Genomic DNA, 25,276 nt, shown 5'->3' with positions numbered 1-25,276 from the left:
TACCTTCAGCTGTGACTTGTCCCCAATGATGTAGAGCGAGGCCCGGTGCTGGCGCAGAAAGCTGGCCTCCGAGGGCGTACCGTTGTGCTGGGCACCCAGCAGGTCCTTCCCAGCCAGGCGCGACCCGATCTCCATGTTCAGGGCATAGCTGCTCATGCGCCCACTGGCTCGGATGCTGCCCCACTTGCCTGCAAGACAGTCAGGAGTCAGGCTGGGGGTGCCCAGCTGGCTCACGGGCTGCGCTGGCATCCGCATCCCCCCCCGCCGGGCTGGCACAGGGGCGAGCAGCTCGCCACGAAAGCAACGGCCGAGCTGCTGCCACCCCGCAGCCCAGCGCCCTGGGAGCACATGCCGGGAAAGTGCTGGGAACCAGGTTTGCTTTTGCTCCTTCTCCTTGCTGGGTGCTGTAGGATTGCCTTCCTGGTGGATACGGAGACCAACCCCAGTGGCTCCGCGTCCCATCACCTGCGCAGCCACACCGCGCTCCCGCCCCACGCCTGTGCCCGCACCACCAGGACCTGCCCCTTCCCCACCAGCCAGACCCTGTCCCTGGCCACCACCACCACCACCCAAGCACCAGCAGATGCGCAAGGAGCCTAAAGCAAACCTGAGAGGACGTTGCGGGATCAGCTGGGGACAGGCCCGGTACTTACCGCTGGCACCGCGAGCTGGACCAAGCCAGCGACATGCTCGGTGGAGGCGTTCGTTAGCGGGCTGAGGTGGGGTGTTACTGGGGCATTAGTTGTGTGAAGGGTGGGAGTTGTGTGAAGGGTAGGAGTGTGTGTGTGGGGGGGGGGGGGGGTCAGTCGGTCAGGTTAGCACCCGGGTGGTGGTTAGGCGGCCGGCGGTACCGTACCTCGGGGCGTCTCGCGGCCCTTCGCCGACACGCACTTGGGGGTGGAGAGAGTGATGACCCTAGCTCTGTGACCGAGCCCTGAGAGCACAGGACGAAAGCAACCTCAGCAAGGGCACCGATGCGGACCCACGGATCGCGCGGGCCAGGCGGGAAGAGGCGCCCGGGGACCCGGACAGAGAGACTGGAGCAATGAGTGGGATGAACGAGATGGCTTTGGGGTGCTGCAGCAGGTCCGTCCCTCCCTCCCTCCCTGAAGCTGCCCCACGGCAGAGAGCTCGGGGGGAGCAAAGGGGAAGCATCTACTCTACAACAGCTGCTCCGAGCCGGGGGGGCCTTTGTGAGGCCCCCACGAGGCAGCGTTCACTCGCACGTCCTCACCTCCGCGGCTAATAGTACCGGGCCCATCGTCCTTCCCTCCCATCACCTGCTTCATGAGCGATCCCAGCTTAGGCTGTCTCTTGTCGGAGAAATCTGTAGCACCAACAAAATGTCAGCTCTCGGCCTCACTGTGCCGCTCCAGAGGGGCCCTCCCGCCTTGCCTCCCCACAACTGCTCAGGAGGGAGGGGAAGGGGCCAGAGAGAGAAAGCGGCAGCAAGCAGGAGAGCCCGGGGCTGGGACCAGGAGGCCAGCATGCGGGAAACACCTTCCAGCTGGAGCCACAGCAAAAAAGCAGCTGGTGCCGCAGTGCGAGCGGGGGCTTGACCCTCCCGCAGTTCTGCACCGGTCCTGCCCCAGGCACTTTGCACCGCGGGGGCATCACCCAGGCACTGCCACAGCCCGGCAGTCCCCTGCTCTGCAGCTCCCTTGCCACCACACCGGGTCACTCCTCTGCCCCCGGAATTCTGGTCTGACCCTCCCTCCTTCAGTCACAGCTCCGGGCATGTCCCCCCACACCAGGGGAGAGGCCTCGGAGGGACTTTCGGAAAGTCCTCTCCTCCCCGGGCTGCAGGGAGTCCTGGCTGGATTCCCCTACAGTCCCTCTGGCCCCCAGTCACCTCTGCAGCTATGATGGGGTGGAATGGCTGGGACAGAGGATAAATGACACCGGAGCGTGACAGGACAGCAACAGGCAGCTCTGCCCCGGCAGGAAAGGGCAGGCTGCTCGGAGAGCAAGGGGGGCAGAGACTTACCGAGGTTTCCTGCGACAGACCCCGAGAACCGCTGCCCGCTGCGCTGGGGTGCAGACGGTGCTGAGATCTCAGCTGGTGGGGTCTGTCCCTACCCGGTCCCCAGCGAGCACCTGGATCTGAGCACAGTCTGGGGCTCCCAGTGCTCGCAGGTCCAGGGCCACCGGGTTTCCCAAAACCCATCCCCACCACCAGCCACAGAGGACCAAGCTGGAGCTGGGAGCTCTGGAGAGCATGCTGGAAAGGCTCTGCTGCCTCCTCTGATGTGGGAGACCAGGGACAGCAGCTCACCTGGCTGCCCGGGCTCTGGGACGGACAGCATGACCTGTGGCTGGGGCCCCACGCATATGAGCATGAGCCCTCCTGCATCCCTGCTGCGCTGCCGCCTGCGACCGAGCTCCTCACCTGAGCTGCTCATGTGCGCAGACGTGAAGCCACTGAGCGTGTTGCGCCCACTGGCATCGGCGTAGTGCGGCATGGAGTTGATCACGGCCTGCAGGTACTTCTCCTGCTCCAAACTGGTGGAGTCCGTCTGCGAGGGTCCTAGGAGCAGAGCCACGAGCATCACCACTCTGCCACCGGCACGAGACCCGAGGAGGGGTCTGCAGCCCACTCCTGGCGTGGGCACTGCCCAGGGGTAGAGGGGACGGGCACCTGCGGTGGGTGCGTTCTGGGACTTGAAGAGGCCCACGACTCCCTTGCCGTGCAGCCCCCCCGAGCGCAGCAGCACGGCCTTGGTGCGGGAGTTTCGCCAGCACACCACAGGGAAGCGGTTCTGGCGGTAGCAGCGGGAGATCCGCTGGATCGTGTTGTCCTGGATGCTCTGTGGCACGATGAGCAGCCCGGGGTAGCTGCAGGAGAGAGCAGAGGCTCTGCAGAGCCCAGCAGGGCGCAGCACGAGGCCCCCTCCCCTCCAGCTCCCACAAACCAGGAAAGACCCCTGCTGTCCTCTCCTAAGCCTGCAGTCCCCCCTCCTCAGCCACGGCCCTGCTGAGGCTCACCTCCGGCAAATGGCGTACATGCGGTTCACGGTGGAGATGCGGAAGGGCTCGTTCTTGGAGCGGGTGAGACTACTGCTGAGGGTGCCCAGCCCCATCCGCTGGTAGTCGCGGCAGCAGGCTCGCTCCACCAGGTGGTTGATGGTCATCTTGTCCGAAGGTTTGATGGTGGTGGTGGGGGTCAAAGTGCTTCTGTCCATCTCTTCAGACACTACGGAGACAAAGGGCAGTCTGGGACCACCCTCAGCACGGACACAGCGTCCCACATGCAGCTGGAGGAGACGGCTGAGCTGGAGACATTTCCCAACCCAGCAGAGACAGGGCAGGGCAGGGCAAGAGCTCCCTCCCACCACCTTCACCTGAAACGGGAGAGCTCAGCTGCCCCGTCGAAAGGGCTGGGCACTGGGCTTTGGGGCGAGAACCCTTATTTGTGAGGTTAAAAGCACAAAGAAAAGTCAGCTGCCTGGGTACTGACGTTGGAGCAGATGTTTTTAGTGCTTTCACATCGCTTGATACCACTGAGAGACGAGGAACAGCCCACCACAGATCTGTTCAGTGCTGCTCCATCACACTGGTCTCACCTCCTCTCTCAGAGGAGAGCAACCTCCTGGGAGAGCGGGGCAACATGGGCAAGACCTTGGCTCCAGCGAGGCTTTCAGCCCAGGACACTTCCATCCAGGCAAAAATCAGTCTCAGGCGGACACAACCCTTGGTGTCTGCCCTCCACAGGCAGCTTTCCTAATGCTCCTAACGCATTTCCTAATGTCAGAACTGGAAAACAACAACAGACCTCAAAGGCATCTCTTCTGGGCCTGAACGCAGCTGGTGTTTTTGTTAATAACTTAAATGATGGACACAGTGGAGGCTTGTAATGTTTGCGGCAGACCTCGAGCTGAAAAGCGCTGCAAACAAACTGGGGAGCAAACGAAAGGAGCAGAATCCAAAGTATCACAGTGAACAGAAGGAAAGATCCAAAATCAGCCATGTCCAGTCTGCCAGATCAGCCCCACATGCAGCAGGAGGGACTGCTCCCCGCAGACACTGCTCCCCACTGAAACCCTAAATCCCATCCACCATGTCTTCTCTGACAGGCTTTCCCACCTGGGAAGGTTGTAATCTTCAACACGGAGGACTCCTGTCCCTTCCAGTCCCTTGTTACTCTCAAACCAGTCAAGCTCTTCTCATGTCTAACCTAACCTGCCTTGCTGCAGCTTAGATCTGTGACTTTATCTGAGGAGCTGTGGCCGCAGACCAAAGACTCCCTCCTCTCCACAGGGCTCACTAGGTATTGGAAGTACATTTAGCTGCTGACTGGCCACCACCAGCAGATGAGAGCTGGTGGACCGTCGAACACTGGGAGACGCGACCGTGGCAGCAATCCTCTGCACCAGAGAAGCTCCCACGCCTGTGTGTGGTCCTGACAGCTGAGACCTCTCCCAGCTGGAAGATGCTCTTGCGCCAGCAAACACCCCACTCCCCACAGCCTCCCTTCCCTGCTCAGGGTGCTCCCAACCTGAGATCTCATCCTCGTTGTCCTCTGGGAAGTGCTGGCTGCTCCGCTGCTCCCACGTGGGCGGTGTGTATTTCTTTCGCGTCACGTACTGGCGGCCGATTGTTTTCTTGGCATTTTTCACCAGGTTTTTGGAGAGTGTCCTGGAACCAGAGAAGAGGTTGAGGCCAGCTGACACCACCTCCCACACGTACATGACCACAGCCCAGCGCGGCCAGAAGAGCAGCCCCTGAAGGGTTAGAGACACCAACACTCAGTCACACCGAGAGCAAAGCAGAGACAGGAGCATCGCTCACCACCGGCTACAGGCGCGGGGTCAAAGTCACTGTCACCACAAGAGGGGAGATGTCACCTGCTAGCTCCCTGGCAGGGAGGAGCTGGCTCCTCAGCTGTAGGAGGGCACCAAGCCAGAGGCAGAGCCTACAGCACTTGCCTTCCCCTGGGGGGACTGGGGTGCCTGGGGAGGCTGGATGGCATAGCCAGGCTGAGCAGGTATCCCAGCCTCCCGATCCAAGGGGACACCAGCCTTGTCCCAGGCTCTAACGCCATCACCTCCACATCGGAGCTCCCGCAGGCATCGATCTGGCTCTTCCCCAGAGGAGGTGGGCTCCAGCTCATGGCAGGGGCCAGGGGATCCACTGCAGGGACGTTGCTAGCCCAGCCTGGACACAGGGCTGCTCCTCCCTTGGCAGAGGGGAGGCAGCTTGCGGAAAGTGACCTGCTCAATGCCACGTAAGGGCCAGGGAGAGCTGGGCTCGGCCGGTCCTGAGGGCAGCCCGGGGAAAGCAGAGAAGGGAGGAAACCTTCCGAAACCCACGGGTGATTAGGCTGCATGGTCAGAACAGGCTCTGCACGACGGAGTTCCAGAAAGCAGGAATTCCTGAAGGCAGGAATGGCCTGCCCACACGCAGGACCTCGCGCTCATCACTGTCCCAGTGAGCCCCTGGGCTCAAAGGGGAGCAAATAAAGGAGATTTACATCTCACATCAGCCAGGGAAGGGGCCACGTCCAACCCAGGGTAAGAGCTACACTGGTGCAAAGATTTCTAGAAATTCACCTTATCAAGACAGGGGCCAAAGTGAGACGAGGAGGTGCCTTGTTCTGCTTTGCAAAGCAGACAGTGAGGGAATCCAACTGCTCCCTACATTTACTAAGGGCAGGAAAGCCTTAGGACTGAGGGAGAAAGCTGTCCTGAGAACAAATGCATGGGTACGGAGGCTAGGAACGGGAGGGCTTTCTAACCACAGAAACAAGATCTGCAGATAGTGTGGAGCACTGGAAGCAGACTTGGAAGAGGGTGACAAAGTATATTTCACAAGTTCGGACAGACCGCTGAGACTGTGCCCAGGCCCGGAGCTGGGCCCAGCAGCTCTAGAGGTCTCTGGAGGTTAGTGGTATAGGCACAGCTCCCTCAGCATGTCCTGGGATCCACCAGACTGCCACATGGAGAACTAGGATGACTGACCAACTGCTGCCAAAGGCCACGGTGCTGCGATGGTGAGAGCACAAACCCCAAACCTGAACGTCAGACCAGCCGCCTGGAAAAGGGCATTCCCCAAGTGACAAGCCCACAGCCCAGGTCACATGCAGAGCAGGTGAGAAGAAACCCTGGGAGCAGTGAAGGCTGCAGCCTGAGCCAATGCCACCTCGCAAGCTCCCGCCCAGGGTGAAGGCATCTTACGTGGTTGAATGGCCAAGGTGCCCGAGGGACATGACCCCCACTGTCAGGCCCTGGAACATATCGGTCACCTGCTGGGAGCTGCGTCACAAACACACGGGAGAGACGCTTAGACTCCAGGGCACACCAAGCGTGAACACAGCAGCAACCAGACCCCAGCGCTACAGCACTGCTTAACCTAGCCAACGAGTGCAGGAGCAGGGTCTGGCCACAGGTCAGCACCACACGCAGAGCTTTGCCACTGCCCCGCAGCACTTCCCATCCTCCGGCACAGCAGAGACTGCTCTCTCGTGCCCACTGGAACCTCTCCCGTGAGATGCCTCCTCGGGGCTTGCGCTGTTTTGGCCTGGGCAACAGGGCAGGGAATGCCACTGAAGCAAACACCCCGTTTCCCAAGTTTGACCGATCCTCTGCATGGGGCTGAGAGACCACTGCCAAACATGCAGCATGTCCCCCCTCCAAAGACAAATGGAGGTCCTGTGCATGGAGAGGTCTGAGCAAGGTAGGCTCAGGGACCCTGACCTCCAGCTCAGGAATCCATGCCCCAGCTCTTCTTGAGTGACCCCTGCTCAGCAGCTCTTTGCTGGGTGGACTGGAGGAGGGAGAGGAGAAGCCCTGCAGTGCCTGAAAGGGTCAAGCGCATCGCACATGCTGTTCTCCCCACAGCACAGGTACCTGAGCGAGGGGTTCTTCTCCTTGGCCTTGGGCTGCATGGCTTGCTTGGGTGACTGGCCCACGGTGAAGGCGAAGGTGCCACGCACGTGCTGGGGGTAGCGCAGCTTGTGCAGGTGCTTCCTGAAGACCTCAGCGCTGTCTGAAGCCACCTCCTCATCGAAGGCAATCTTCAGCAACTGCATGAAGAGCAGAGAGCAGGCTGAAGGGTTGGTCACGGCATGCTCAGCACTGCTGGGCCAGGGGACTGGGAAGGGCTCTTCCTACAGCACAGGGCAGAGCTCAGATGCCAATCAGGAGCAGGGACCACAATGGGCACAAGCCAGGCTGGGAGGCTGCCCTGTCTGCCCCTCCGTGCCAGTTACTCTGTCCCATATCCCTTCCTCCGTGACACCGCTCCGTACCTGGCACCACTGCTCCTGTAATGTCCCCAGAGCCCAGTCATTGCAGCCCTGAGCACGCAAGATGGGCAGGAAGGAGTAGACAGGACATTTTAAGTGCTCTCCTCCCAGCATTGCTCTACCTCCACAAATCTCTCAAAGATGTAAAATGCTGAATGACTACTCACATTGTGACATCTCTCCCTGCTGTATTTCTCTCCCCCAAGACCTGCTACAAGGTTTTGCAGAACCACCTCCCAGGGCACTGTGTGGGGACATCTCACACCTTCTCAGGGCTCCAGCAGCCACTGGAGCAGTTGGAAAGGAGCCCCAAGCTAACAAGCAAGAAGTTGCTCCTGTGTACAACAGGACTGTGACTGGAGCACCTTCCCTATGAGGACAGGTTGTTCAGCCTGGAGAAGAGAAGGCTCTGGGGAGACCTTCTAGCAGCCTTCCAGTACCTAAAGGGGGCCTACAAGAAAGCTGGAGAGGGACTTTTCATAAGGGCATGTAGTGATAGGACAAGAGGTAATGGCTTTAAACCAAAAGAGGGCAGATTTAGATTAGATGTAAGGAAGAAGTTCTTCACTGTGAGGGTGGTGAGGCACGGGAACAGGTTGCCCAGAGCGGTGGTAGACGCCCCATCCCTGGAAACATTCAAGGTCAGGTTGGATGGGGCTTTGAGCAACCTGGTCTAGTGGAAGGTGTCCCTGCCCATGGCAGGGTGGTTGGAACTAGATGGTCTTTAAGGTCCTTTCCAACCCAAACCATTCTGTGATTCTATGGACCAGTCTACCCCTTCCTCTGCAAGGGGGCCTCTGGTTCCATCCCTTCAGGTGCACTGTCACCTGCTACAGAGGTTGTCTTTGGTCCCCTCAGGAACACTACCCCTAAACCATGTCAGCCCGGGCAGTGAGTGCTTCATCCCAAGGGATGGTACCAGCCATGGCCACGTATCTGCTGGGTCCCACCAGCAATGTGCTCCTTAGCTGAGGCAGTGCAACACAAAGGAGCAGCCCACAGCCCCACATGATCTCACCTGGAATGTGCACGAGCGCAGCTGCAAGCCCTCCTGGATGAACTGATCCACCTGGGCCTGGATATTGATCTTCTTCTCTTTGGTCAGTGAGGCGATGGGGAAGGATCGGATCACCACCTGCTCCCCCACTGGGCACAAGCATGGGAATAGGTTAGCCACATCCTCAGCCCAGCACAAGAGAGTCCCATAGGATTAAAGCAGCCAGAAACAGGCTAGACATACGACAGCCAGCCCATGGCAACTTGTAGATGATGCCTAGGATGTGCATGAGTAATTTATCATCTACCAAAGCTGGACAGCAAGAGCAAGCACCTCCTTTGTAGTACTGGGAGCAACCATCAAGCTTGCGGTGGTTGCAGCAGCCCCCAGCAAAGCCTAGTGCTGGCTGGTCACTCACCCAAGGCAACCACTCGAGGCCCTTATCAGCAACTCCTGCAGCAAGGTGAGCTGCAGCCACTGCTCCAGGAGAGCTACTGGCCACCTCCTCCCCAGGCATTACCAAACCCTGAAGACAGAAGATGCGGTGCACACAAGACTCTTACCCAGAGGGTCTGTGGGAGTGCCTTTGAAGATGATGCGGTAAGTGGTGAGGAAGATGGCTCCTTCTGCGGGGAGGAGAGGTGGACCACCAATATTCCCTCCAGCAGCTTCTTCCCGTCCATCAGGCATGAGGTACACACGGAGCCCTTCCATCACACACTCCTCACCCACCAACAGGTTAGGGCGCAGCAGCTTTGGCTACAGGGATGTACAACAGAAGTTAAGGCCCATGCAGACTGCGGAAGGGGAACTGATAGCCCCACACAGCACCAGAACCTTCACCCCACTGGCTGGGTCCATACCTTCTGGATGGGAGGAAGCCTCTTGCTCTCCCTGTGCACGGCATCCAGTGTCTCTATGTGCATCTGCACAATATCTGCGGACAAACGTGAAGTTAGAGACTGGGAGCAAAGTCCTGCCCTACACACCACCCAGCAGGCTGCCAGCCTGCCCTGCAGCACTCTGTGTGCCTTCTCTTGGCCTTCCCACTGCTTCTTGCAGAACCACCTCTTGAGCAGACCCCTGAGCTGATCTGGCAGGATCCCCAGCGAGACCACATGGCTGCCCATTCCCCAGCACTGCTGCAAGTCTTATTACCAGGGATCATGACATGCAGCCCCTTGAGGTGCTCATTGGTGACTCCACTCTCCGTGCAGACTTTGTCCACAAAGCGGTTGATGAATCGCACCACGTAGTTGGCCACATCGGAACTCTCTGCATCCTCAAATCCACTTTCTGTGTCATAGCTCTCAGCCACGCTGCCAGCAATGCTGCCGTACAGGAGTAGGGAAGAGTTATTAACCCAGAACATCTCTCCTCTGCTGTAACCCACACCAGGCAGAGCCCAAGAGAGTTTCTACTCTTGATATGAAGCCAGGAGAGCTTCCACTCTTGATATGAAACACCCCTGGGCACTGCAACCTGCATCAATCCTGATGGCAGCTGAATGATCCAGACGCCCCATATACCGCACCAAGGAGCTCCCATCCCCAGCTCAGGTTGCTCTGGTGTCCCTGCAGCACGCCCCTGCCAAGCTTTCCAGCCCTGCTTACCTGTTGGTGACAAAGCTGTTGCTGACGCTCTCCACGTCGCCCAGCCCAGAGCTGCGTAGCAGGCGGTTCTTGCTGGTGTCGAGAGGCAGCAGCAGGTAGCTCATGCGGTTGGCATAGTGGATGGCCTGGCTGAAAACAGTGCTCTCCTCCTTCTGGATCAGCTCCTGCTGTTTCTCTCGGCTCATGGTGGGCCAGAGCCTCAGCTGCTCTGATGCTATCTCCAGGGCAGACTTGGCTTCCTGTGGGCCCTCTGTGTTCTCCTGAAGGAGTCAGAAGGAGATGTCAGGCATCTGCATGGACAGGAGACCTGCCAGCCTTCACCCCACTGTTCCCACAGGAATCTCCCAGAACCAGGATGCAGTCCCTCAGGCTGGTTCAGCATCCTTATCAGCCCATGGACCTATGGGGAGAGCTGCTTCTGCACAGCAGCCCTCCAGGGACACTGGCACTGTTGTCACCTCCTCACCTCATCCGTGTGGTTCTCCTCGTTGTTGTCCAGGTACAAGGCTCGGATGTGGTTCTGCACATCGCAGTAGAACATGGCCTCCCAGAACTGGATGTTGGTCCACACCACATGCTCCTGCACACAGCTGTAGGCAAACTGCGTGATGCCCGGGCTCAGTTTCTGAGGAAGCAGAAGGTGGAAAAGAGTTTCATACAAACATGGCCTTTGTGCAAAGCTCTCCTCTCCAGGTAACCCTTGCTCTAGCCTGTTGCTGGGAAAGGCAACATACCCTTGGGCAGGCAGGAGGGACACTTGCATCAGAGCTCCTCCAAGCATTCCCTGCAAACTCTTCTCAGATTTGCCCAGCACCCACCCAGAGCCCCACGGGGCCTCATGCTACAGATGCTTTATGGGAGGCAGAATCTTATCTCAGCCCAGCTTGACCAACAGATCAAGCTGGCTCTACCGAGCAGCCCAAGTTTCTGAGCACCCTTCCCAAGAGGTGCTCCAGCCATCTCGGGAGCCTTGGGCCCAGAGAATGGCACAGCCAGCCTGGCCAAGCTTGCAAGTGGTTGGAAGCTACTAGGCAGGACCCTGTACTCTGAGAATCACCAAGGGGACAATATGCCTTCAGCCTGGCTGCAAGGCTGGCTCTCAGTCCTTCAGCCTGCCAGCCTCTGCAGCCTCCAAGGAGTTCTGAGTCGGCGAGGGCTGCACAGGGGGTCAGGATACTCACTCGGCAGAAAGCGGTGACCAGTGGCAAGAGAGCAGCTGCAATCCCATGCTCATCCATGGCAGTGCAGTCCTGGGGAACAGAGCAGAGGTTACAAGAGGATTCACTGCAAGACGCTTCAGACCCACTCCAATCCCTGCACCATGCTGTCTCCCACAAGGGGAGACAAGCTCCTTCCTAAGAAACATGCTCTCCCCAGCCCTCTCCTACCTGCAAACAGCAGTTCATCATGCGGATTATGAAATCAAACTGCTGGTGATCCAGCACTGCCCGGTTCTGCTGCACATGCAGGTTCAGCTCCTGGGTCAGGCAGTGCCTGGCTGCTCGGCCCTTCATGGCACGCAGTACAGCAGGGAATAACTGCAGAGGAAAGAAGTTGTCATTGAGTAGAAGGACGGGGCCCAGCGGAGCTCTGGTCAGACAATGAGTTCAAAGGCAGCCCACAACAAGGAGGCACAAGAGGGGCTTCACATTCCAGCTGTGTTGGCTGACACCAGGGTGTTTAAAGACAGCTCATCCACACTTGGACATGGAGGCAAACCAGAGCAAAACCCCATGTCTGACCTGGGAGGTCCCTGCTCAGCAAGGCCAGGGAGGACCCCAGCCCAGTTATCTCCACAGGACAGACCCTGGGGGGCACTGGGAGATGCAGAAATAGCGCTAAGCTGGTGCAGTGGAGCAATCGGCCAAAAGCCCACGGACACAACATGGAGAAACAGAGCTGAGAGGGGAACATGTGAACATACGGGAACAGAGCTGGTCAGCAGAGATCTGGACATGGGCAGGGAATGTCCTCGCCAGTCTGCCATAGAGGAGAGGCAGAGCAACCCTCTCCCTCCTCCCCTCAACCACCAGCCCTCAGAAGCCCCCCTCACCTTTTTGGCTTCTAACATCTTGTTCTCAAAGACATAAGAGATGCAGTTCCTGACGACCTCCAGGCGACGGGCACTGTTGGCCAGGGCATTGCCATTGCGCTCCATGATGGCAGCTGGGGAGAGAATCACCTGTTAATTCAATCAGGGCAGGACTTTCACCCCTGGGTGGGGAGAGATGGGTGCCCCCCTCCCCTGCTCTGCATGGGCAAGGCTCTGGTTTCCAATGGCTCATGCTGGAAGAATACTATGGGGTCTTCAGCCATCCCCTCATGCTGGCTGATAAGACTCAAGGGAGCTCTAAGCAGCCCAAGGAGCAGAAGCTAATGGGGACAGTGCTGCTGCTTCTCCAGGGCACGTTTTGCTCACACAGCACCCTTGGACATGCTGTATTGTGAAATGGAGCCAGCAACACCATGGTAAAGCTCGTCCTGAGCAGGGTTTCTCACTGCATGGAAAGGCCCTCTGTGCACACATACCGATGGGGGGTCCTGATGGCACCATGCATTTCTTTTCCGCCTTCACAGCAGGAGGAGCCGTCTGCAGCTTGGCAGTGGCCTGGTCAATGATCCACTGCACTGTCCCCTCATCCAAACGGGGAAAAGGCTTCTGGTGGAGGCGCAGGTGACAGCCTTCCGTGGGCTTCTGCACCTTGTGCATGGTCACTGCGGGGTAGGGGTTCTCCTGCCACAGCAAAGACAGTTTCTTTTCAAGCATGCAGCCATCACGCACCTCCCAGGGCAGGAGCCCCAGTGAGGCATCCTTCAGCAACCTCTGCTGCTCTGAGGCCGAACACTCTCCCAGCAGGTATTTACAGCCTCCAGAAACCTGCAGCCCTGAGGGCAGGCTGTCTGGGCAGCAGTACTGGCACATTCTGCTCCCAGGAGCTGCATGGACAGCTCACTTTGGCCCTGAACACAGCAGCAAGCAAAGCACCACTCAGGAGCTCTGTCCTGAGACAGCTGAAGGCCCCACAGGTGCTGCTCTCCTTTCAGAAGACCTTTGCTGGCCCACCCTGGATCAGACAACAAGCACAGTGGCTGCTCCAGAGCAAAGGCATGGAGTGCCTAATGCCCAGACCACCTGAAACCGAGGAATCTCACTTCTGGGAGTGGCTCACAGCAGGCCAGACACTTCTGGGCCCATCAGCAGGTACCCTGCCACACGTGACAGTGCATGGGGACAGGATCATGCACTGCAAGCGTCAGTTCCAGTAAGAGCTTATGGAAGGAGGACAGACCAACCGGGGCTCCGACCCAGGCTCTCCCTGTCCTGTACTCCCTTCCGAGCAGCTTCCCCCTCCTGCACTCAGACCTCCAGGACTCACGTTTTTGTAAAGTTTTTCTGCCAGCTCCTTGATGTGCCGCAGTATTTTCTGCTTGTTCCCCTCTTCTGCACGCATACGCTTCACTTCATAAGCCACAAGCTGGGAGAAGAGATGGGTGAGAGGAGAAGCTGCCTGCTGGACAGGATCTGGCCACCCTTCCCATACCCCGGCTCCATCCCTGGGTGCAATGCTACAGCCGGAGTGTCACAGCAGATCCCCGGCTCAGTCCCTCGAGGGGCAGGGGGAACTGAGTGGAGCAAGGACACATGGGACAGCCGGGCAGGGGGCTGCTGCTGCCAAACTGCCACTTACCTCATCAAACAGGTCGATCGAGCGGTACGGGGCCCCCCGCTCAGTCACGAAGCCAGCAAACGCCATGCCCTCCAGCACCTTGGTGAGGAAGTCATCCTCCGTCAGCCCCCTCTGCCCAAGGAAGGCTGCCTGGAAGAAGGGAGAGTGCACACCGTCAGCAGCACTGTCCAGGCATCAGTGATCCTGGCTGATGTGGCAGAGTAGATGACACCATTACTGCAGCAAAGGACAGGTGCCCATGCGGCATTGGGACCACGTCACCTCTGTCCCCATCCCATGCAGGTGCAGGGACACGAAACATGCGCCTCTGGCTCACAGCAGAGATACGTTTTCAGCAGGACATGCTTGGTGGCAAGCCAGCATCAGCCCCAGTGTGCACCCCAGGGGAAGCAGGGACACAGCTGCTGCAGGCTCCTTCTGGCAGCTGTGGCGAGGACCTCATCCAGAACAACACTTGTTCACCCCACCTCTTCCCCAAACACAGCTTTGAAGGAGCCTCTCACCAGCACCACAAAGGGAGCCCGAAGCACCAGGTTTCCTGTGTCTGCAGAAAGCCCTTAGGACTCTCCCCTTGGCAGATGAGCGTGGGAGCTCATCCCACCCAAGAACCACTGGCTACGGCTCACTACGTGCCTGCAGGAGCAGCCAGTGGGGAACAATTTTTGCTCCTCCAAACACCCTCGCCCGCTCACTACACACCAACTCACTGACTGGGACGGGACAAGGGTGCTACAGCAGGGTCCGCTCACCCACAGCCCCAACGACACTAGGGACCTCCAGGCCACCATGCCACCTACGCTTGCCCTCCTCACCTCTCTGCGAAGGAACTGGACCAGCCATGGAGCCCCCTCCATGCTGGAGCCATGGGCACTGCACCAGAACACAGACTGCTGAGTCCCGTGTCCCTAAACCCGCTGCGAGAGAGGCACAGATGTTGCTGTGGCCAAAGCAGCTAAATGAATGAAATTCAGCCTATTTTGTACTGCATACTGTTGCTGCAGAGAATATTTTATGAAATGGAAGTTCATTATACTTGATTCACTTTATAGCAGTTTTATGAAAGGGCATTTTCTCATGTTTACTGCACATTTATGATTTTATGGAACTACAGAATCTTTGTCGGGCACCTGCTGGGAATCTTTATTGAGCATAAAAATATGGCTAAAACCTTTATAAACATGCTGCTGACTTTAAATGTCAGAGGCCAAAGCACATTTTACAGCACAGAGCAGCACTGGTGATGCACGAGCCCAGGCCGCCCATGGTGTGTACACGCTCGCATCCACTCTCCTGGCACGCTTTTGCAGGTACAAGGTGTTACCCCCTTGACCTCACGGTGGGCTGGGCAGAGCAGGAAGGTGCAGGCAGCAGGAAGGTTCCTGCCTGCCCATCCTCAGCGACCTCGAGCGTGCAGCGGGGAGGGCATGGCTGCGTGACGTGGCCACACCAAGCTGCCACGCTCAAGTTCCTCTGCTCTCACGCCCCATCTGTTGCCTTCTCTTGCGTTAGGTCTCCTCCATGGATGCCCAAACACTTCAAGGTTTTCCCTGCTCTCCTTGCCCTGCCAGCCTTTCTGGTACAGCTAACAGCCCAGAAGCGCCAGGGAAGGCAGGCCCTGCCTCCTTCCTCTCCCCAGATCTTAAGAAAATCCCCAGTTCCAGGCCAGGCCATGAGGGACACCTTCTGTGAGCCTCAAAGGCTGCTTGACACCGAGGCACATGGGACGCCAGCTGCAGTGCTTCTGACCACACACGGGCGTAAACAGGGAAGTGCTATCTGACCCGCAAGACCTCAGGATGGTCAAGGACAAACAAGGGATGCAGGTGGACCCAGGATTGATGTAGGAGAGGTCACCCACTGGAAACACAGAACTGTCTTCTACATACAGCTGTATTTGTGCAAACCTCTTCATTAGATCAGTTCATCCCAACCTCCTCTCAACTCACTTGGTCAAGAGTTACTCCACAGGACAGTTTGAAAAATAATTCTGCCACGTGGACAGGAGGCCGTAGAGCAGACAGAGACGAGTCACTGCAGAAACACGCTCCCTGCCCTCCCTCGCTGGCCAGGCCCCAAAGGCTTCCTCTCTTCCCCATCACACCGCTCCCAGCAGCAGCTGTTTTTCCATCCAGGAGCTGCCTCCCCTGCTCAGACAAGAGCCAGGCTGGCAGACTCAGCGTGCCAGAGGTGCCTGTCAGCTCCTGCACGCGTGTGCCTGTGCCCGTGCTGGCGCCTCACCTTATGGAATCGGATGACCGGCTCAGGATGGATGCGGATAATGTGCAGACACCAACGATAGCCCTGAAGCAGCTGTGCGAACAAGCGGAGGAAGACAGCACGGATCTCCTTATCCTGCAAAGAGGGAAGGACAGCGTGGTCACAGCCTGCTTGGTCAAGCAGAGAGTACAGACAAGCCAGCTCACCGGGGCAGGAGTTTACACCCAGCACGGAGGTGGGGGGGGGGATCAAACCATGTGTCAGGGTCAGCATCTGCTGAGCTGGGCAGGAAACTCAGCAGAGATTCCAGGCAAAAAGGGACACGGGAAGCTGGATTCAGTGTTCTGCCTCCCCTTCACAGCATCTCCAACACTGCACACAGAGGAAAGGGAGCTCTCGCAGCCCCAGGGTTTGCTGAAGTGCCCAAACGTTCGGTGTCTGCCTCCAACCACTGCTCCAGCGCGGCAGTAAACCTGGTAGCCCCTGACCATGGGCCAGCTACTGAAAAGGCACTGATGGCTTCCAGGCCATGGCTTTGCCTTTTGCCATTGTGCTTTGCCTCTTAACTTCAGCAACACCGAGATGGAGACGGGCCTGAAATTGTGCCTGTCCGCTCCATGCCCAAAAAACAGGGTGTCCAGCATGGACGGCAGCCTCACAAGAAGGGTCCCCCTTCCTCACCGCTCCACTCACCTGCATTTTGAGAGAAGCAGCAGAAATCGTTGAAGGGGGGAATGCGAGATCTGCCACCTCCAGCTCTGGGTCCAAGACCTGCACAGACAAGGCATAAAGCATGCTCAGGCCCTGGCCCAGGGGGTCTCTACCTTCACAGCTGGAAAAAGCAAAGCAGCATTCCCCAGAGACCCAAAAATACCCACAGAAAAGGTCCAAGGGCCTTGGAACCAAACCTACAGGGCTGGAACCACTAGGTATCAGAAAACACTGTCACACAATGGAAGCCTCAAGGCCTGATCCTTCCTCATGAAGCCCCGCTGCCCAGAGCACGGACCCCGGGTGCAGCTCGGTGGGCTGAGGGCAGTGGGGAAGGGGGAGCCTCTCCAGCTCTGCTGTATGCCATCGGAGGGCCGGGGGCTCAGCACAGCAGGGCTGCAACAGAACCAGCCCCCTCCGGCTCCCCCCAGCCACAGTTGAGGAGCAGAAGCTGAGGCATGCAGCATTTGTTTGGCGCGGCTGTCCTGGGCACGCTCTCGCGTGGCCAGCGGTCTCTGGGAACATGCGAGCAGCCAGAAAAGCTTCGGGGCTGCAGCTGCTTCCTGCCCACAGGCTGGGAGCCAGCCGCCCGATTCCCAGAAATCTTTGGCAGAAGAATCCCCCTGCCAGCACTGCCACACACCAGGATCAGGAAAGGTCTCCTGTGACATGGTCAGCAGGACCCCAAAATATGGACCTCTGCCCTCAGAGGAGTCCCTGCTGCTCCATTCCCAGCTCCCCTTGGAAATGTGTGTCATTCCCAAGGTGTTTGCACCCTGCAGACAGGGGAAAGGCTGCAGCACTTACCATGGAGAGGGCTTCCCGGGTCTGCTGGAGTAAAGGTTCAGGGAGCAGGGAGATATGTACACACTCAGGGACATTCACCGTCCCACCATCGAGGTCTGCGATAACAACATCCAGCTGGAAGTGGCAGGACAGGCATGAGACAAAGCCAGGCTTTCTGACACCCTCCCCACCACCTCCCGTGGGGCGACAGAGAGCTAGCGAGGGGGTAAGCCCAGCTCAGGAGAGGAGGGCTTAGGAGCAGTGAATGTCTCCTTTCCATCTTCTGTGAGCACTCCAGCCCTCAGTAGTTATTTTGTCTTACCCATTGTTACCAAACACAAGAATTTGCCAATACACAAGCTATAAAGGGATCCCATCACTCCCTGCAACGAAGGCGGCAGGGGGAGGATAACCTGGCAGGAGAGGGATGCAGCTTTGCTCAGCAGGCACCTGCCCCAACTTCATGGCATCACACTCCTTGGCACCTTATCAGCCTGGGTGAGGTGTCAAACACTGACCCCGGCCCAACACAGAGGCCATGCTGCTTAACTAAAGTGGCATGCTGCAGTTTGTTCAGAAGGCTGCATGAAAGCTTGTTTCAATTTACATCAGACTCATTATGCTTTGATTTAATTCAGTTTCTGAACTGAAGTCTGAAGCGCCAACACAGCCTCTTGGACCAGCGCTGCCAGCCGAGTTTCAAAATCAAATCCTTGGTTAACCCCAGCCGTTCGTGTGCAGGCTCTGCAGCGCAAAGCCCCGACAGCGCGTGGCCCAGCCAGCCCTGCTTGGCTTGTGCGGCACTTTTGGACCACAGCCCGGGCTGGCTGGCCTGAACAAGCAGAGCCTGTGCGAGCCGGCGTGCTCAGCCTGCTGCCACAGGCACCCTCAGGACAACGTTTGCTGCTATCTGAGACTGCTGGCACACGACCCCTGCTTCTTTCTTGGACCGCTTCTGCTCCCGGAACAAGGGACGGAGTACATGGCATCTCACCAGCTCCTGCGTCTCCGACTGGAAGATGGAGTGTACTCCGATAATGAAGGGTGTTGGCGTGCTCAGTACCTCAAGGAGCTGTGCAGGCAAGATGGGCACGTACGTGAAACTGCAACCAAAAAAGAGCATCACTGTAGCCAGTCGAGCCTTGTGCTCTACCCAAGCACCATCCTTGACACCAGCTGATTATCCCCCTCCAGAGCTTGTAGGGTGACTATGTCCCCAGGAAGGCAGGCTTTCTCCTAGCACTCTCAGCCCTTCAGACAGTACATGCCCTACAGCTGTGCAAGGTTTCTGAAGGCTTGTGGACACTGACCATGATCATTCTCTGGCCCTGGAGTTATAATCTAAGTCTGACTGAGGGAGAGGTTTCCAGCAGAGCAATTTAACTCCAAAAGAAAGCTTTCTTTGGAATACAAATAGCCTTTCTGCAGCCTGGGGGTATGGCAGGCCAGCGTGGAAACAGTGCGACAGGAGCTGGCAGCAACAATGGCCTGTCTATCTCAACTGTCCTACTTGGGAGATGTGCAAACAGCCCCAGTGGCAGCCAGTCTGCGAGCCAGAGTCCTCCTCCCCAGCTGGGCCCCGTGGGTCAACAGCATCACCAGCTCCCAGCTCCCCAGGGCTGGGGTGAGCAGGGTGCCAGCCATCCCGCAGAAGTCACCACAGCGGCTTGGCCACCACCGCCGGCACCTTAACAAAAGCCCTGTATGTGCATGCCCCTTTCTAGGGAGGGCAGAATTTGCACCACGGCTTTCTGGAAGCCTCTTGGTGTCCAGCCCCTGCATTCAGCGAGACTTTGTGCCCAGGACTGGGACAGAGGGCTGCCAGCAGAAGCGGTGCACTGGTGCTCTGTGCTCTGCACAGGCTGCAGTGCAGCTGAGAGAAGGGAAAGGGGACAGATTCTGGAGAGATAAGCACCTCTGGCCTCACCTGACAGGCTTGCTTCCCTCTGTCAAGAGTTGCCACGACTAGGAATAGTGCATGCCAGCAGCTCCTGGAGCTACAGACACTGCTGGTAATACCTCACTCCCTGCTTCCAGTGCTAGAGCCCTGGTCTTACCCTAGAGAGGAGGGAGGCAGGGCTGGGAAGCTTCACACCCCTTCGCTGCTGTGGACAAACTCTGGAATCACATTGCTGTGCACGCCAAAGGCTTCAAGAAAGGGGCTTTCAGCACAGCTGAGACCTGTGGGCATTCACCTGCCCCTTCAGTGGCAGTGCCCAAAACATGGCTAGTTACCAGTCATACTAGCTATGAAACCAGGAGGCAGCGAGGGCATGAAGGAAGGGGGAGCAAGGACGGGCTCAGCAGGCCCTAGCTGCTTCTACGTTACCATCAGAGGGCTGAGGGGCTCAAGGAGCAGTGGGGTTCCCTTACCTGTACTTGAGGGGGAACATAAGCGCAAGGAGAGCCCGGCAGGCATCCGTCAGCCTCTGGTAACTGCTGGAGAGAAACAGGATCTTGTGTTCAGTAAGCGCTGCACAGAAGAGATACAGCACATTGGTGATGCCTGGGGAGAAAGGGAGAGAAGAGCACTCAGAAATGAGGGTTCCCCTCTCGCACCCCACCAGAGACCACTAAACCCCACCCGAGCTGGATCCCACTCCCCATCTCCACATTCCACACAACAGAGGAGTTAAAAATCCTCCCAAAAAGCCGCTTCTGGGTCACCCAGGTACACCCTCCCCCAAGGAAGCCCCTCTCCTGAGAGACATTCAGCAGCCCTCCTGAGCTGCCCGTGTCCTTTAATCACAGGCACAAGGCTAACAGCAGCACACCTCTGGGCACTCCTTCCTGCCACCCAGGCTGTTTCTTATGAGATCTGGCTGCACGTCTTGTGCCCAAGCTGCCAGTGTCCTGCCCTCCTGGGAAAGGGAAGGCAAGCAGGACTGGGGAGGGTTCAGTCTGAGGTGGCTGCAGCTGGAAGAGAGCCCTGAGCTGACAAGCCAGGCTCAGGAGTGTGGTGGGAAGAGACGTGCAGGGAACTCCAGCTCAGGACTCAGCCAGCTGGCTTTGGCACCGGACCCGGTGAGAAGGAGGCGTGGGGAGAAGTCTCACCAAGCTGGCGGAAGAGCAGGGCCACACTGCAGCTGCTGACGGGAAGCGAGTCATTGATGGGTGTCTGGATCACCTGCCTGTCCCCTGCTCCCAGAGAGATCGTCCTCTGCAAGAGAAAACAGACCTGGTCACGGGGCGTCCACCCAAGCAAGGGGTGAGCACAAGCATCCAGGCAAGCCAGCTGCCCCGCTGTCTCTCCAAGCCAGCAGCAGCCTGAATCCCCCCGGTGCACAGGGCCAGGGCGACTGTGCCCTTGGCACAACCCTTGTACCCAACGGGGCAGCGTGTCCTACCACAGCACACGGCCTCATGGCAGCACAGCTGGAGCAAGGCTGCTGCGGGAAGAGGGAAGAAGACCCTGTTAACAACACACATCGCGTGCTTGGCTGGGGCCACGGGCTAAGGGGAGGAATGAGACCTGCTGAAACAGCTGGCAGTCCCAGCCAGCACTAGCAATTCCTTGACAGCTGGCAGAAGGCGGCAGCAAGCCCCGAGACCCGCACTGTGACACAGCACACAAGGGCTCTCCAGGACCTCGCTACCAGAGGGGAACAGCTCTCCTGCACCATGTCCAGCCAGCACTGCCAGGCAAAGGAGCAGCACCAGCTCTGCAGCCTCTCCCATCAGACAGGGTGCCTCATCCAGGCAGCGTGAGCAGGCCCTGATGGCTCCTGGTAGGAGCGCTGGGGATGGACAGACTGGGCACAGTCTCATTGCTTCTTCTCCAATACAATTTTTTTCCCAGACCTAAGCTCATTCCCAGTGGCACGGGGAAGCCTACACGTCCCCACCCTCTTCCCAGGCTGCAGGGGCTGGGGCAGGACCAGATCACTGGCCCTTTTCTCCTCTTTCTACACCTCTCTAGGGAAAACACTCCTCTGCAATAGCAGGTTTCGCCATGCAACCCACCTCCTTACTCAGCCCCCTGCAGCCACAAGAGCTCACGCCACCGCAACAGCCCAGAAATCTGCTGAACGCCACCATTCTGGCAGAGCAGAACAAGCACCCCTGACCTGGTCTTCCAGACCAGGCCACCACGTTTTTCACAACCCCCAGGAGAGTGCACTCACGGAGTCACAAACAGCGCACAGCCAGTCTGCTGCAGTACAGGAAAGCAACCCCCTTCCCCAGAGCCCAGGCACACGTTCCCTGCTGCCTGTCAGTGCAATACACACAGACGCACACCCAAGGGTGCTCTGACAGAGATGAACAGTGCCCAGGCTTCCACTGCTGCACTAGCTGCAGTGTATGCCACCCTCAAGAACAATGAAAGAGAGGCGGCTAATGAGGACAGACCCAATGAAAGGAAAGGTGTGCGTACCGCTGCTTCGTCGTCCGCGTCAAGCTGAGATAGAGACAGACAGAGATAGCACGGTCAGTTAGAAACACACAAAGACAGCAAGACAACAGGGAAGACAAACACAGGCAGAGGCCAACAACAAGCAGGGACCGACACTCTCGGAGGGGAGAGATGCACACACACATAAAGCAAAAGCAATAGCTACTACACTGGAAAAGAGCGTTTGGACACAGCAGAGCAGGTAAAGCACGGGAAGGGAAGTGCCACCAACACACTGTCCTCCCTGTAGCACACTACTTGTTCCCACAGCACAGATCGATCCTGCAAGAACTGGGAGGTGATGAATAATTGTGCCAAAAAGCGCTGTTCAGCGAGCCACAGCGGCTCGAGAAGCCACCTTGGTCCAAACAGCTCCTCTCCCATACTGCCGCTTATGCATCTCACCAGGGAGGAACCAGGTGGAGTCAGACAGATCTGGACAGATCCTGCAGGAATGCTATTGCTCTTGCCCTCAGCCAGAGCAAACCCGGGACGCTTGGCACACAGTCACAGCCCCCTGGGTGCGGGCAGCACCCTGCTTTCTTCTCTGGAGGACTCGGATATGACTGGCATCCATCCCTCTCCTGCAAATACCAGGACCACTGCTGGGCCCTCCCAGGACCTGCATCGCTCTAGATTATCAGAAGAAGCACCAAACCTATGTCGAACCGTGACAGCAGCCCAAGGGGCACCACTTCTGCCCAGCAGAAAGCACCTGCCCAAGAAGCCTGCACAGACACACAGGTTCAAGACAGCAGCTTCCCCTCAGGGTCACGGACCACAGCAGTGAAAGAAACCTCTGTCTCTAGGCACCAGAGACCTGTAGTGCTGCCCCAGCCTTGCAAAGGCTCCTCCACTTGGGCACAGCCTTCTCTTCTCACAGCAAGAGAATTAGATGGCATTTTTTGCTGGGGGAAGTGGAGCTCAGCTGAAAGTGAAGCCACAGCACGAGACAAATGCACGTCCACGGTTACATTCCAGGTGTTAGCATGGCAGAATTCCTCCAGGGCACTACACTGCTGTCTCCAAATACCTCCTGCCAGAGTGTGCAGCTGGGCTCTCTCCACTTCTGTCATCTCCAAGTCAGCTTCAATTAGCCCTTCCTTACCCATCTGCTGCTCATATGAGCTAGACTGAGCCCAGCTGGCCTTCCTAGAGCAGGAGGAAGACTGCAAGAGGAACACATGGCTCAGAGGGGAAAAACAGGAGGGTTCTCTTTGATGGCCTCAGTTCTGGGCACAAGCGAGGCTGTTGCTCCTCAAGCCCTGTCCATCAGAGATGTCAGCCATGCACACGCACAAGCCAGTGGTTTGAGGAGAGAGCTCCGAGCTGCTCATCTGGCAAATGTTAGCCTTGCTTGGCCCGTTTCCCTAGAGCTGACTCGTCCCCACTCTCACAGATGACCCATGACCACTTGGCCCTGGAGCAGCTCTCCAGGCAATCAGACAGGGCTGAGTGGAGGAGCAAGACCTCCCTGATGCAGGAATGACCAGAGACCATGGCAATTGTTTGCACAGATCGATCAGTGACTACGTAAGCCAGTTGGTGGTTGAGCCACCCAGTACTCCCTCCTGGAGGGAGCAAGGAGCCAAGACCAAGCTGCCTAGTCATAGCAAGCTGTAGCTAAGCGAAGCAGCAAGATCTTCTCAGCTGATCTAGGAGCTGAGCAGCTCCAAATCACAGAGGTTTGTTGTTTCTACTCTTAAGCACTTGGGAAGGCACTGCCTGCACTAGCCAAGCACCTGCACAAGCCAGTAGCAGTGCACTGTGGCAGCTGCTCAGTTGCCAGTGCACTGAGCCAGACTCTGCCCACAAGTCAAACCAGCCTTGCTCAGCTCACCCCAGCACAGCAAAACCAGAATACAGCTGAGCAAAAACATCCCTGCTTCTGTCAGAGCTGCTTAGGAGGCAGAAGCACAGAGAGGTAAGAGGGAAGGGGCAGGTTACCCACCTGAGCTCCCCCGGTGATGGGGATGGTACACGTCAGGAGGTTCCCAATCACATTCTCCAAGGACACACTCAGTCCGTCCACGTAGATGGTATAGATCAAACCCAGGCTGTTCTGGAGAGGAAAGCACAGCACAGCTGAGCATCAGGGTGGGAAGCAGACGTGTACAGGTGCAGCTGGGGAGGGGCTCCCAGTGCTTGACTCCACACAGAAACACACCCTGTGACAGTCAACTGTTGGGTCCAGCGCTCGAAGTCTTCCCCCTCAGACCTCTCACAGTGAGTCTTCATCAACAGGGACAGGATGCTTAACATGTGCTCAGTGTGCTTCCAGCCAGCAGCACCTCCCTATCCCAGCACCAACACCACCAGAGCCATCCCCAGACATGTCCCCTGGGCTAGAGTTTAGCAGGAGCAGCATGGAGGGGGTTCAAAAGCTCCACACAAAGAGGCTTCTCCAGCACCCCCAAGCACTCTCCATCCCTGCAGATTTGCACCAAGTCTCACAAAAACCTCAAGCAAGGGATGGGAAGGAGACCCACTTCTCCATTGAGGGCTGGCCCAGACACCTGGCTGGGTCCTGCTCTGCTTGCTGTCTGCCCACAAGGCGCATTTGGGAAGCAACATCAGCTCCAGCACAGAGGGTCTTAGGGGGCACATGCACAAGGCAGCGCTCAACACAGCTATAATATGCAGATGAATAAGGAATTTGAGGAATTTGTCTTCAAGGCACCCTCTGGGTGTTTTTGTTTAACTCAAACCATCTCCCCATGTCAGTGAGGAAAAGAGAAAACACAAATACCAGGGCTTTGGAGAGAAGGGGCCAGGCAGGCTACTGCACGCTGGAATAACCGCGTGAAGAGCAAGCTTATGCTCCTGCACGTTCACGAACAGTGGTGAAGGCTCCTGGCGTAACGTGTGTATGGTTTGACCTCACCTTGAGCAAGTGGCAGACTCTCAGTCCAGCATTGTGCTGACCAAGAGGACCAACAGGTCCAGGTCTTGGGCTAGAGACCTCTAATCGGAGAAGAGAAGGAGCCACAGCTCGAGTCTTGGTCTGGGGAAGTAACAGGCTGCGCTTCAAATTTAGCCAGTGAAATCCATCTGTTCACCCAAAGGGCAGGTTTTCCACCTGTCATCCTTCTCCTGGCCGGGACAGGGAACAGCAACGTGAGAGGCAAACCCCACTCAACAGGCAAACACACCATGTCCTGCCATAACCTCAGCCTGAAAGCAGGGCTGCTTCATCTTCCCTCAAGCAGGTCTGAGGCACATGGCACTCGCTGCTGCGGAGCAGAGATCCTGCTCCCATAGCTGCCACGCTCAGAGACCGTCTGGGGACACCCAGAGACATTTCTGGGTTTGTGTCACAGCTAAGGGGGAAATGACCCAAGGCCCAGAACAACAGGACTGTAGTGCTCTTGTCACTCATCTGTTCCTCAAAAATCACTAAGGTGAATAATTCAAGCACGTGAGCAATGAAATCAGGCAGCCAAACACACAATGCAAATTACTGGACCTCCTAACAAAACTAGCCAGGGAAGATGAGCGGCTGGGTACACAAGGACCAAAACGAGCCAGAAACCATTTCAGTGAGGTTCCCCAGGGGACAAGCTCTGGCAGGAAACGTCTGTCTTTTGGAACAAGTTAGCTGACCCACTTTCCTCCAGAGTCATCCCC

General features: G+C 57.5%; 1 protein-coding gene across 6 annotated transcripts in view; it reads right to left on the bottom strand.

Annotated features, from left to right (window-relative positions):
* The window catches only part of SBF1 (SET binding factor 1), an 85,365-nt gene that overhangs the window by 6,148 nt on the left and 53,941 nt on the right, over positions 1 to 25,276 (bottom strand). Inside the window, exons 5-31 of one of the 6 annotated variants that reach the window (XM_069801427.1) lie at positions 23,601 to 23,711; positions 21,632 to 21,655; positions 20,311 to 20,416; positions 19,630 to 19,762; positions 18,251 to 18,359; positions 17,278 to 17,391; positions 16,453 to 16,530; positions 15,781 to 15,894; positions 13,543 to 13,671; positions 13,231 to 13,329; positions 12,383 to 12,587; positions 11,907 to 12,019; positions 11,242 to 11,391; positions 11,035 to 11,103; positions 10,320 to 10,478; positions 9,854 to 10,113; positions 9,399 to 9,571; positions 9,104 to 9,177; positions 8,804 to 8,999; positions 8,262 to 8,389; positions 6,846 to 7,021; positions 4,496 to 4,635; positions 2,986 to 3,193; positions 2,639 to 2,835; positions 2,390 to 2,527; positions 1,235 to 1,327; positions 4 to 188 (exon numbers count right to left, since the gene is read on the bottom strand). In XM_069801427.1, the coding sequence (XP_069657528.1) occupies positions 4 to 188; positions 1,235 to 1,327; positions 2,390 to 2,527; positions 2,639 to 2,835; positions 2,986 to 3,193; positions 4,496 to 4,635; positions 6,846 to 7,021; positions 8,262 to 8,389; positions 8,804 to 8,999; positions 9,104 to 9,177; positions 9,399 to 9,571; positions 9,854 to 10,113; positions 10,320 to 10,478; positions 11,035 to 11,103; positions 11,242 to 11,391; positions 11,907 to 12,019; positions 12,383 to 12,587; positions 13,231 to 13,329; positions 13,543 to 13,671; positions 15,781 to 15,894; positions 16,453 to 16,530; positions 17,278 to 17,391; positions 18,251 to 18,359; positions 19,630 to 19,762; positions 20,311 to 20,416; positions 21,632 to 21,655; positions 23,601 to 23,711 (3,681 nt within the window). Of the gene's footprint in view, positions 1 to 3; positions 189 to 856; positions 935 to 1,234; positions 1,328 to 2,389; positions 2,528 to 2,638; positions 2,836 to 2,985; positions 3,194 to 4,495; positions 4,636 to 6,845; positions 7,022 to 8,261; positions 8,390 to 8,803; positions 9,000 to 9,103; positions 9,178 to 9,398; positions 9,572 to 9,853; positions 10,114 to 10,319; positions 10,479 to 11,034; positions 11,104 to 11,241; positions 11,392 to 11,906; positions 12,020 to 12,382; positions 12,588 to 13,230; positions 13,330 to 13,542; positions 13,672 to 15,780; positions 15,895 to 16,452; positions 16,531 to 17,277; positions 17,392 to 18,250; positions 18,360 to 19,629; positions 19,763 to 20,310; positions 20,417 to 21,631; positions 21,656 to 23,600; positions 23,712 to 25,276 lie in introns of all 6 variants that reach the window. The other 5 variants (XM_069801429.1, XM_069801426.1, XM_069801430.1 and 2 more) reach the window with 5 other exon arrangements.

Source organism: Haliaeetus albicilla, chromosome 14 (genome assembly GCF_947461875.1).
Source record: "Haliaeetus albicilla chromosome 14, bHalAlb1.1, whole genome shotgun sequence".
In the NCBI taxonomy this organism is placed as follows: Eukaryota; Metazoa; Chordata; class Aves; order Accipitriformes; family Accipitridae; genus Haliaeetus; species Haliaeetus albicilla.
The sequence above is the reverse complement of the archived record's forward strand: the minus strand, read 5'-3'. Positions and strand labels throughout refer to the sequence as shown.